Source organism: Pinus tabuliformis, chromosome J (genome assembly GCF_031772625.1).
Source record: "Pinus tabuliformis cultivar Carrire ecotype Pingquan chromosome J, CPIR1, whole genome shotgun sequence".
Classification (NCBI taxonomy): domain Eukaryota; kingdom Viridiplantae; phylum Streptophyta; class Pinopsida; order Pinales; family Pinaceae; genus Pinus; species Pinus tabuliformis.
The window spans coordinates 433,012,570-433,025,791 of record NC_142295.1 but is presented as its reverse complement, the minus strand read 5'-3'; the positions used below and the strand labels follow the sequence as shown (position 1 = coordinate 433,025,791).

The 13,222-nt window shown below is 33.7% G+C and overlaps 1 protein-coding gene across 1 annotated transcript; it reads left to right on the top strand.

Annotated features, from left to right (window-relative positions):
* The first annotated feature begins 7,613 nt into the window (after positions 1-7,613).
* On the top strand, positions 7,614-11,573 carry LOC149227662 (BAG family molecular chaperone regulator 1-like). Its single transcript, XM_089377854.1, has 4 exons — positions 7,614-8,301; positions 8,425-8,681; positions 9,569-9,715; positions 10,947-11,573. The coding sequence occupies exons 1-4, from the start codon at positions 8,079-8,081 to the stop codon at positions 11,118-11,120; spliced, it is 801 nt and encodes a 266-aa protein (XP_089233980.1). The 5' UTR covers positions 7,614-8,078; the 3' UTR covers positions 11,121-11,573.
* Positions 11,574-13,222: the final 1,649 nt, after the last annotated feature.

The following is a 13,222-nucleotide window of genomic DNA, read 5'->3' as shown; positions in this document are numbered from 1 at the left end:
TAGAGTTAAGAAAGGGTGTCCCCTATCCCCTACCCTTTTTGGCATATACATCGATAAGCTAGAGGAGTGTCTGGATACTGCAGGTTGCAAGGGCACCGAGCTTGCTGGTATAATCATTACTCTTCTCCTTTATGTTGATGATATCATTCTTCTTGCAAAAAGCCATGATGACCTCGACAAGTAGCTTAAGACTCTTCATTTCTTCTGCTCCAAGATGGGTATGACTGTTAATACCGACAAGACTAAAGTCATGATCATTAAATCCAAAAAGAGCATCCATGGTAGTTTCATTTATGATAACCATTGCTTAGAGTAGGTTTCTTCTTATAAATATTTGGGTACTAACTTTCCTCATCATCTCAACTGGAATTATAGCATCGAGAAAAGGATTATTGGAGGCTAGAAAGCTTATTATGAGCTTGAAAACAAAATTGGCCAATCTTTGCATGTGGAGTAAAAAGAGGTTCCTCTTTGAGACTCTCATCACCCCTGTTGTCTTATAGGGATGTGAAGTTTGGGGTTGCAGTATATCCAGAGAGTCATGGAGAAAGTTTGAGATGATTCAAAAGCAATTCATAACCTATAACCTAAATATTAAGGGAAATACTCCTTATCCTATCCTCTTGATTGAAGTTGGCCTGTCCCCCATTGAAAGTACGACTATGTTTAGATATCTTATGTATAAGAAGAAGCTTTACAACATGGACCCAAAGAGGCTCCTAAAAATTGCTTCTAACTCTATTCAAAAGCCCCACCTTCGCCTCAAGAATGGGTGGCATAAGGATGCCCAATCTTGGCTCAACCGTTGGGGGATTAAAGAGGAGATCATCATGGGAAGCAAGGATAGTGTCAAAGATGTTATTACCTCCAATTTTAAGGACAATATGTGGGATGACAAGGAGATGGAGGGTAAAAAGAAGCTAAGATACTATAAGGGGGTGATCAACCCCACCCGTGATAACCAAAAGTATCTCTCTGTGTTAACCAACACTAAGAAAATAATGAACATTGCTAGGATAAGAACTAATTCTCATGAGCTTCAAATTGAAACTGGGTAGTGGTCTACTCCCAAGACTTCCTATGAAGATAGAATCTATCAGATTTGCGACACTAAGAAGGTGGAAGATGAAAAACTCTTCCTTTTAGATTTCCCGACTCTTACTCACATCCGCTCTCAATTCCCTAACATCTGCCACACTTCCAACCTTCTTGACTTATTAAGCCAGTCCAACTATAATGATCTTGAAGCACTTATTTCCCTTATCTTTAATCATAAAAACAAGATTTTGAAGAATCACAACTAAATTCTTTTTCTTTTCTTGAAGTCCAATAGACCGCATTAGTTTTAGTGAACATTAATCATCATCATCATTTTTAAAATCTCTTAATATTATTATTTCTTTATATTTATAAAATTAATAAAAGTATCAAGGAAACAAAATAAACTATGAAAATAATAATTTTAAATCCATTATATTAAAACAAAATAGCATTATATGATATTACTATTATATGATAATGTATTTTGCAATATAAAAAATTAAGTAAAAAATATATATTTAAAAATAAATAAATAAAAACGATATATATATATAAAATAAAATTTGTTATAAATATTTAATTAATAAAATTGGATATAAAATATTATTTAATTTAATATATATATATATATATATATATATATTTTTTTTTTTAATAATATATATGTATTTTTATTAAACTTGAAAATTTAATTTTAAATTTTGCAGAATATTTTACCTACCATATTTATAATTAAGTCGTGCTACATAAATTGCTATAAATAATAAATAATAATGAGGCATATGAGACATGCCTATAAATAATTAATGGGAGGTGAGACATAATAAAGTGAGGGTGATAATTTACATTGAATATATAATAAAGTGAATGTGATTTTTGATATTAAATATTTAATATAAGTGTAGAATGTATGTGAAAATTGTAATTTACATAAATTTATAAGAAAGTATGTATGTGAAAAATGTAATTTTTATAAATATAAAGAGAAGATAAACATAATGTAAAGGTTTGCACTTTGAGAGATTTGATTCTTCTAGGCGCTTGATAGATGTGAAGTTAAGATGGATCTAGGTTGGTTTTAGTCGCATGTAGTGAAAGAAAATCTAATGAACATATGATTAATTTTATCAATAATATGTAAATTCATCTAATATTAATATGATCATTTTAAATATGCTAAATATGTTTGAGATTAACCTCGTCATTTTAATTTTAAATTTTCTTAGTTACCCCAGTTTGATAATAAATATTGTTAATAACTTTAATGATGGAAAATGATGAAATACAAATTTTGAATGTAAAGTGACAATGTAATAGTGTTGAATGATACAAAATGTTAATAATAAGAATATAGTCAATTACAAATAGCCTTCATTGTGATTAATCTCAAACTATTTTCTTCTACGATTCTTAATGTCACCCTTATTACTTTTGTCATATTTTCATATCGATGAAAAGGACAAGTTAAATCATAAACCATTTAAATCTTTAGCTCGAGTTATTGTAGTAAACATCATACCTTGTCTCTCTTTCTCTCCAATATTAATAGGTTGAATTACTATAACAAAAAAATCAATGTACATTGTCAATATTTTTTTGTTCATACACAAAATCAACGCACAATGTTAATCCAATCACTTTAAAATTAATTTACCATCATACATCCAATTACATCAAATCGGAAATCAACATCTACACTGAAATCAATACATCTAATGCAAACAATCAAATAAGATTAGAGAACAACATTTACACTGAAATCATTGCATCTAATGCAAGCAATCAAATAAGATTAGAAATCAACATTTACACTCAAATCAATGCATCTAGTGCAAGTAAGCAAATAGACTTATAAACCAACATCTACACTGAAATCAATGCATCTAGTGCAAGCAATCAAATAGGATTATAAACCACCATCTACACTGAAATCAATGCATTTACTGCAAACAATCAAATAGGATTATAAATCGTCTACATTGAAATCAATGCATCTAGTGCAAGCAATAAAATATTATCAGAAATCAACATCTACATTGAAATCAATGCATCTAGTGCAAGAAATCAAATAGGATTAGAAAACACCATCTACACTGAAAGCAATGCATTTAGTACAAGCAATCAAATAGGATTAGAAATCATCTACATTGAAATCAATGCATCTAGTGCAAGCAATCAAATATCATTAGAAATCAACATCTACACTAAAACCAATGCATCTAGTGCAAGCAATCAAATAGGATTAGAAATCATCATCTACATTGAAATCAATGCATGTAGTGCAAGAAATATTCTTCCCTCTCTCCCCCCTCCATCTATATCTATATCTCCCTTCATCTCTATTTCTTTGTATCTCTATCTCATCCCCCAAACACACACTCTCTCTCACTCCATATCTATCATTCTCTCTGTCCCTCCCTCCCTCTCTCCATCTTTATCTTCTTCCCTCTCTTCACTTTCCATCTATATCTCTATCTCCCTTTGTCTCTCTATATCACCCCAAAAATATACACTCTCTTTCTCTAATCTATCTATCTATCCCTCCCTCTCTCTCTCTCTCTCTCTGCCCCTTTTCTCCCTCTCCCCCACTTATATCTCTCTTCCCTCCTGTTGTCCTCTCTCCATATTCCTTATCACTCCCTCTCTTTCCCCCTCCAACTCCATCTCTCTTTACCTCCCTCTCTCCACTCTTTCACATCCTCATCCTCTTCCTCCCCCCCCCTCTCTCTCCAACTCTGTTACTATATCCCTCCCTCTCTCCTCTCTCCTTCTCTCCCCCATTCTCTCCATCTCTCCTTGTTTGTATCTTTATCTCACCCCAAAACATACACACACTCTCTCCATCTCTCCCTTGTCACTCCCTCTTTCTCTCCACTTCTCAATCCCTATGTATTTCTTCTTCCCTCCCTCTCCCCCCCTCTCTCTCCTCCTCTCTCTCAAATCCACTCTCTCGTACTTCCTCTCTCTCCTACCTCCCTCTCTCTTTCCCCATCTCTCTCTCTCTCTTTTCCCTCCAATCTTCTCTCTTCCCCCTCTCTTCCCCCATCACTCTCCTCCTCTCTCTCAAGTCTTGTCTCTCGTTCTTCCTCTCTCTCCCTTTCCCTCTTATCTCCCTCTCTCTCTCTCTCTCTCTCTCTCTCTCTCTCTCTCTCTCTATGTTACTATATCCCTCCCTCTATCCTTCTCTCCCCCCTTCTCTCTACCTCTCCTTCTTTGTCTCTTTATATCACCCTTAAACATACTCTCTCTCTCTCCGTCTCTCCCTTGTCACTCCCTCCCTCTCTCCATTTCTCACTCTCTATGTCTTTCTTCTTCCCTCCCTCCGCGCGCCTCCCCCCCTCCCCTCCAACTCCATCTCTCTATCCCTTCCTCTCTCCTCATCTCTCTCTCTTTCTCTCCTACCTCCCTCTCTCTTCCCCCATCTCTCTCTCTCTCTCTCTCTCTCTGCCCTCCAATCCTCTCACTATCACCATCCCTTTCTCCTTCTATCTCTGCCCCTCCATCTTTGTGACTCCCTCTCCCTCTCTTACCCTTCTCTACCTCTCTCACTCCTCTCCCTCTCTCTCTCTCTTCATTCCTCCTCTCTCCTCTCCTTCAGTTTATCTCCATCTCTCCCTTGTCACTCCCCCTATCTCTCAACCTCTATCACTCTATGTCTTTGTTCTTCCCTCCAATATATATCTAGAAATCATGATATATTAATATATATTATAATATAACAAATTTAATATTGTATTAATCTAAAGTTATTAAATTTAATAATATTAATATTATAATATGAATATTAGATTTAATAATAATAATAATAATATTTTAATATTAATATTAGGGATAATAATGTTTTTTTTTGCATGGTATTAATAATAATTTGGCCCATGGTATTTGGACCATACGCCTCACCTAAATAAAAAACCTCTTTTTGAGTGTTAGTAAGTATAAAGAGGTTTGTGAAGTAAATATAAAAAGAAGTTTTATTTATTTATCATACCTCTTATGTTGTAAATTTATATTGTGTTCATACATAATAAAAATTATATTGATTTTTAAATAAGGCCGAGATTAGATTAAAAATACATTACATTTAAGTTTATGTTTACATTTTAAGTTTACGTGAGATCTACCCCATACTCGCTGTAGAGATTTAAATTTATATTGTGTTTATACATAATAAAAATTAGATTGATTTTTAAATAAACTTGACATTAAATTAAAAATACATTTACATTTAAGTTTATGTAGAGATTTTAATTTTAGATTGTGTTTATAAATAATAAAAATTAGATTGATTTTTAAATATGGTCGATATTAGATTAAAAATACATTTACATTTAAGTTTATATTTATATTTTAAGTTTAGGTAAAATCTACCCCATACTGAATTGTAAAATGTCTCTTGACGCAAAAATAATAAGTAAAATATTTTAAAACATTAAAATTAAATTTTCAAATTCAATAAAGTACATGTAAAAAAATTATTATATATATATATATTTAATTTTTTGTACCTGTATTTTTATTAAACTTCAAAATTTAATTTTAATGTTCTAAAATAATTTACCTACCATTTTTATAATTAAATTGTGTTACATAAATTGGTATAAATAATAAATAATAATGTGAGGCATATGAGACATGCATATAAATAATTACTGGAAGGTGAGACATAATAAAGTGAGAGTGGTAGTTGACATTGAATATATAATAAAGTGAATGAGATCTTTGATATTAAATATATAATAAAGTGAATGTGATCTTTGATATTAAATATTTAATGTAAGTGTAGAATGCATGTGAAAATTGTGATTGACATTAAATTTATAAGTAAAGTATGCATGTGAAAAATGTAATTCCTATAAATACAAAGAGGGCATAAACATAAACGTAATTTTTTTATTAAAAAAGTAATTTATATTGAAAGTTTATATTTATATATATTAATTTATGATTATATATATATATATATATATATATATATATATATATATATTTTATTCCAATTATACATATAAAATAAATTAATAAATTTTCCACATAAATAAATTAATAAAACTAAATTTACTACCATCATTTTTAATTTTTAATTATTTATATTTAAAATTATTCATTGCATATATTTAATATTTAAAAAATGGATATATGAAAACATAATTGGGAAAATAAAATCTAATATAAAATATATCATTATAACATAATATTGTATAAAATGATAAAATTAAAATAATTTATTAATATAATATGTATGAAGTATAGATTAATAAATATGTATGGCATTTATTTTTTATCTAATTATTGATTCAATTTTTTAGATGCGCTGAAAGAGGAGTAATTTGTGGGAATAAAAATTAGAGTTGTTTTTAATAACATTTTTTTGGAAGTTTTGGTTTTTTTGTCTAATTTCTTTAAAATCCTGCAGAAATTTATTGAAATCACAAGTTTGATGGGTAACTCCTACACAATTGAAGTGCTTTAGGGTTTTTTTGGGTGCCGAATCCATATATAAAGTGCAAAAAACCAGTTTAAATAATACAAACCAGGATTTCACATCAAATTTTTCCACAACTCCATATAATTTTTCCTAAAAAATTGCTTCATACCGTGCACAATCACGATGGAAACAGTGCGCGATAAAAACATCTTATTAATATACATATTTTAATCCATTCAACATCTAGATTGACACAAGTTAAACTCAAGCATTAAAAATAAAAATACAAAATATAAAAAAATAATATCGAAATTAAGAGTTCATCCCAAATAAAGAAATAAATTAACCATCCAAAACCCAAAAACATCTATAGGAAATAATACAAATTTCCAATTACCTGATAGAATACAAATTTCCAAAAAAACCAAGTTTTCAAAAATTAATACAAACTTTTACACCCACAAACAAATTTCAAAATGCCGTCATATTTACACAAAATTTACACTCCACTAAGCGTTTCCAAATAAGAAAACTCAGCGCCCGAAGTTAAAGGAGACCACTGTAACTAAATTGATAATTAGCAAATACATAAGGTTACCTACATTCCAAATTACGTGATAGGATACAAATTTCCAAAAAGCAAGTTTCAAAAATTAACACAAACTTTTACACCCACAAACAAGTCTCAAAATACTGTCATATTTACACAAAAATTTACACTCCAATAAGCGTTTCCAAATAAGAAAGCTCAGCACCCGAAGTTAACGGGGACCACTGTAACTAAATTGATAATTAGCAAATACATAAGACTATGATCAAAATTTATCCACCAACCTTCTGAACCACATTGAAAAAGACAAGTAATGCCAAATGAAAAAGACATTATTGAAGTCTGAACCTTACCGGGTCAAAATCGAAATCCACATCATCCCAACACTGATTGAAAAATCTTGGCTGGATTTGGCCAACTATGACCACACAATATATGACAATTCACTGGACACCAAACACAAATTGAAAGCTTTCCAACTAAAATAAACAATTGGAAGAGTACAGCGCAACTGAAATCTGTAGCTGCCCGTAACAACATCAATGTCACAGACACGTGTCAAGGGGTTCCCATATACCAGCGGTCCGAGTTTCTGATATGGATGCTAGGAAAATGTGAAGGAATACTTGTCCTGGCATTTGGAATTTTGATTGCTGTGGGATACAGTTTGGCCATGTACTCTGATAGCTGTTATACTAATTTTTGGCAAATGGACCTTGTTTTTAGTGGTATTGGGATTTGACTAGTTTTAGTACTGCTTGATTCATATATTCTGCTCTGCACTCTGCATTTTGAGCTTTCTCTGTGAGGAAATCAGAACGAAAGTGTCCATTTTGGCAGAATCTGGAAGTGTCTGGAATGCCAAATAATAGAAGGGTAGGAACAAAACTACATTTGAAGGGTACCCACATGATAATTTAGTATGAATGAATTAGATTGCCCACATTGGAAGAATGACATTTATCTTGGCAGGCTGAGAATGATGAGTTTATGATATAAATCAACTTGAAGTTGGCGTGTTGGGGCAGATCCGTTGGGAGAAGATCAATCAGCATTAGCGTTATGTTGAAGAAGAAAGGAGGAGGATCTAAGAATCCATTGGGTGAGAGCTCAGTGAAGAATGATGCAGAATCCATAGAATGGGAGATGAGACCTGGTGGAATGCTGGTTCAGAAGAGAGATCCCAATGCCGATTCCACATTGAAGCCTCCTCCCAATGTTAAATTGAGAGTTACCTATGGTTCAATTAAGCTTGAAGTTTCCATTAACCTGGAGACTACTTTTGGTGAGAATTCTGATTCAGTTCTTTTCGATTGCCTTTTTTTCGTTCCCAGTCTCAAGTTTCAACAATGTCTGGTGCATACCCACATGTTTGAGCCTATTTTCCTGATCTTTTTTGTTTTGACAGGTGAGTTGAAGAAATTGCTTGCTATAGAGACAGGATTGCAGCCCCATGAACAAAGGCTTATATTCAGAGGAAAAGAGCGAGATAGCAGTGATTTCCTAGATATAACAGGGGTGAAAGATAAATCTAAGATTGTGCTGATCGAAGATCCCTCAAGTAGGGAAAAGAAGTACATAGAAATGAAGAGAAATGCCAAAATGGAAATGGCTTGCAAAGCAATAACTGAAATTAGTGGAGAGGTGGATAAACTTGCAGACCAGGTAAGGCCAATTCATAACCCTTTTACCCTTTCTTATTTAGCTTAGAGGTCTTTTTAATATGTGATGCTGCTTATACTTGACCATGTTTTTGAACATTTCTGTTGTTAAGAGGCCAGCTGTAGAAATTGCATACCCTGAAATATCCTTTTTGAGTGGAGTACTCAAGTCATTCACTGTACCCATCAATTATAACAGCATTCACTAATGACCAAGTCCATTTGGTACTCATTGCAAAATGCTCAATCAAAACGAATCGCAGTGTTAATTGTCACCCTGGAAATTGTATCTGGTAACACGAGGACTTCCGGCGAAAGTCACCCATCATAGTATGTCACTGGCTGCATCCCAGGAATGGCATACCAGTTATGCATTTTCCCTAGATTAGAAATCTCAAGACATTTGTATAAATTCAAGGTACACGATACTGTGTAGAAGGATAGGCCTTGGTCTGTGCGTGATCCAATTTAAACCTTTTTGGGGGTTAGAAGTGCTTCAAGAAACATACCCCCAGGGGCTGATCTACATCGAGCAGACTTCTTTGACCTAGGTGTCGGGGCCTGAGGAGTAACTATACTTCTTTGACCTAGGTGTCGGGGCCTGAGGAGTAACAATATGCTCGGCACTCGCGCCTGTCTCATTCATTTGTGATACATGATATCGCGTTGGGGCACACATAAATCTTTTGGAGAGCCTAAGGGAAGTTTCGTGAAATCTTGTTATATTGAAACTAAAAGTATTTCATTAAACACTTCACCATTCTTCCTCGTTAGCAAGTTACATTCATGAATGACATGTCTCTTTTTCGTTTTTTTATAGGCCCAATATGTAGGCTATCTGATCTGTTTGGATGAACTAAATCTCTAGAATTTTCGTTTGGAACTTTGCAGGTCTCTTCTCTTGAAGGAATTGTCAACAGTCGCAAGAAAGTAGCAGAAACTGATATAGCGTCACTTACTGAGTTGCTCATGAGACAGCTAGTTAAACTAGATGGTATTACAGCTGATGGAGATGTGAAATTGCAAAGAAGACTACAGGTAACTCTAGTTCTAAACTTGTCTTAACTAGGATTCCAGATTTCAGGAATAACTGCAATTTATTTGTTGTTGTGAATCTTTGCGTTCATAAATGGCCCATCTTTGAGATTGCAGATCTTTGCTTGAAAGGTTTTGTAATTTTTTATATTGGTTTTCATGGAAGATTGTTGATGTCATAAAATAGTCTATATTTCAAGTCCAAAGTTGATGGAAGAATGGATAGAAGGTAATTTTAAAGGGGATGCTAAATATCAGTGACTCATTTTTAGTGATGGGGTATCATCTCAGTGTAGCGAATTATTTTCATATCAAAGACAACTGTTTTTCTTCATATCCTAGTTAATTTAAAACATGATTATGCAAATGCCAAGTATTGTCCTTCCTCTATTTCTCTATCTGAGTTCCTGCTAAATGTTTGGATCACTTGAATTTTATTGTAGTAGACTTTGACTTTCCTTCATTGCAGAAGCCCTGAAGTATTGGCATGTTTGTCCCAAAATTGGATATGCTTTTTATTTTCAAAAACCTACTGCAGACCTGGACCTTTTGAATTTGATTGTGTTGGCATTTGATTTCATGGATAATTTTACACTCTTTGCATGGAACTGTAGCCTGCAAATAGCCCTGGGGTTAGCTCAATTGGTCAAGTCCCCTTCGTTTAAGCACCTTTGCTATTGAGAGGTCACGGGTTCAATTCTATGGTTGAGCTGGCAGGAAGTGATCCCTTTCAGGTAAATCTGCCTGATACAAATATTCCATAGATGTAGTGGTCACTGATCTCCGGGGTCTGTGAACCACAGAAAAAAAAACTGTAGCCTGTGAACTCAATGTGTCTCACATAGTATGAAGTTATACCTGCCTGCCAAGACCACTGGCTCTTAATGACAGGAGTGATCATTGTCACCTTGGCTTTTCTTTTAACATATATAGTTTCAGTATAGCTTATCTTTCGATAGGAAAACTTTTTGTAGTCTTTCTTTTATGTGGATCCCATTTTATAGCTTTAAATGACATTTGTTCTTATGGTTGGCCTGGCTACATGGTTTTCTGATTATTAGTTTTCAAGTCCATGCTAAAGCTGACAATACACTGTGTATGCCTTTTATAGCTAAAATGAGAGCAAACTTGTCATTTGAAGTGACATATTTAAGGGTCTGATATTGAATGAGTTTCTGAAACTAACAAATCATCTCTAAGATTGCTTCTTGAAACAATGGGAAATTGTGTGCAGGTTAGAAGGGTGCAAAAATGCATTGAGACTTTGGATGCTCTGAAGGTTCGCAACGCCATGCCAAGATCATTATTGGATAACCCTGTTGTGGTGACAACAAAGTGGGAAACATTTGAGCCGGTACCTCCAACTCCCACTTCATCTTCCATGGCAAACTGGGAGCTGTTTGATTAAACTAAAGGAAGAAATGATTTGAAGTGGTGGCATTCTAAGTATCAGAATAGGATGGCTGCCTTATATGCTTACTGTATTTTGTAATTATTTTGATCTTACTTCTCATGGAGTAAGCAAGAATAGCTTGCTCCCTGGTATGCAGATTAGGGAGAGGCGTTTGAGGGGAGGAGGTGTGATGGAATAAATTTCTTTAGGCAGCATGTGTCATTGGAGTTAAATTTAGGTGTCTGCTGTAGCATCATGTTATTCTTTACTCTAGGCGAGTGCTCAGAAATGCATGTGAGGGTTTAACTTATAATATTGAAAGTGTGAAACTGGTATCATACCATTGAATAAGTTTGTGCCACTGATATTATTGTTAGTCCTGCTGTTATGAATGCCATCCTCTGCTACGTCAGTAGGACTCAAAATGTAACACATCCTGCCTGGAATAAGAGAATTATAATTGCTTAATTGAATTTGTCTGGAGATATGCAGCAATATATACTGAAGTTCCAAAATGTAAATCTCATGCACATTACTTTCTTGAACTGAATGTTGGGTGATGTATTAAACATGTGTGTTTGTTTTGGATTTAATTTTTCTGGAACTTCATAGAGAACTCAGTTTGAAATCTCTACATTTTGGGAATTCGAGACAAATAACAAAAATTATAGTGCAACTTTTCACTCTTAGCCTAGGTGATAACCTATAAATACTATATTGCTGATTGAGTGTTCAGTTCAGCTCCAATAAATCCTCCTTTTCTGTTTCTCTTAGAGGCAGCAGTAGCTTGAGTTATGATTTTGATCTTGTCTCTAATGATCTTTATTCGATTGACAAATTTAATGGAATTGCTCTATGTGCTAGAGAAGTTGATCCTCGTGGGAATTATTGGTCCTCTGCTGACTAGATAGTCACAATACAAAGGACATAATATATTAGCACTACACACCAGTCTTGTTTGTTTCACATCTAACACTGGAAGCCAAGAATTTTGAAATGAATACTTTCCATCTTTTGACACTAACCAACTGTCCACTTGATAGTGTAATATGAATTGCTAGAAATTCAGTACTTGAAGATCAAAGCAACATGTACAGGTTGAGAATTATGGCTTCTAAACGCTGTGGCACTATCATTGTTATTGGATTAGTTTCTTCCTTGTAGATCTGCATGTGCCCAAGTATTGTTACTTATTCTATTAAGTCAGCATTGATTACTTTTCTTGAATATCATCACATAGCAATGCTTATGCGAGTTTTGTGTTATCTTATGGACTCGTTAAACCCCTGTGAGATATTGCATCTGCCTCAGTTTGTCCACAAGCAAAGCTTATTAACTATGTTACTGCACTTGGTGTTGTCTATGGCTGCTGTAGATCATCTAACAGTATGCTCCTAAAATATTCATTTCATATATATTTCTGGGACAACGAAGTTGCTATTATGATAACCTGCTGCTGGTACTGTTAACTGTGAAGTTCTTTTTTTCGAACTTAATATTTATTTTTGACTTGGGTATGATGACCTGAATATGAATTTTCATTAGATGGGAATTCTCTGCTTTGTCATTAAACCATAAGCTTGTGTCTATTCACAAGTGTTTTTAAAAGTCTGTGCCACTGCATATTACTTACCGTCTTGATGTTCTTTCTTAATATGTAGTCAGTGTTAGGACTAAAGTGTGAGAGAAAACGCTTGCAGGAAAAACCAGTCATGAATATATCTTTGATTACCATTTGGCCAAATCTGGCCAAACCAACAACCAAGTGAACCCAACACTTTGCTAACTTCTGGCCCCTTGCAATGAAGCATTCCAAACTTTTTAAATGCTTCATTACATGTAATCCATGGTCTCAATACCATGGGTCACTACAACAATGTGCCTGAAAAAACCATGATTGTAGCCTAAACAGTTTTGACTCTATGACCAAGTCAATTTTACGTAACAATCCCCCCCTTAAACTTGACTTGGGCAAATTCTTCAGAATCAATTAGATAAAACTAGTATGCCCTTCTATAACTCTAGACCGCCAAGGATGTGCATACCTAACTGCAGTCATATACACATTTACATGTAGTTAAACAAAAAATTATCCAAAGTAAAAACCATATCATAAA

What these genes read in the sequence shown, in the direction of transcription:
- LOC149227662 (XM_089377854.1), top strand. Translation starts at nt 8,079, where the DNA reads ATGTTGAAGAAGAAAGGAGGAGGATCTAAGAATCCATTGGGTGAGAGC. An exon ending in TAACCTGGAGACTACTTTTG is followed by an intron (nt 8,302 to 8,424) that starts GTGAGAATTCTG and finishes TTGTTTTGACAG; the next exon opens with GTGAGTTGAAGAAATTGCTT. An exon ending in AATTGCAAAGAAGACTACAG is followed by an intron (nt 9,716 to 10,946) that starts GTAACTCTAGTT and finishes AATTGTGTGCAG; the next exon opens with GTTAGAAGGGTGCAAAAATG.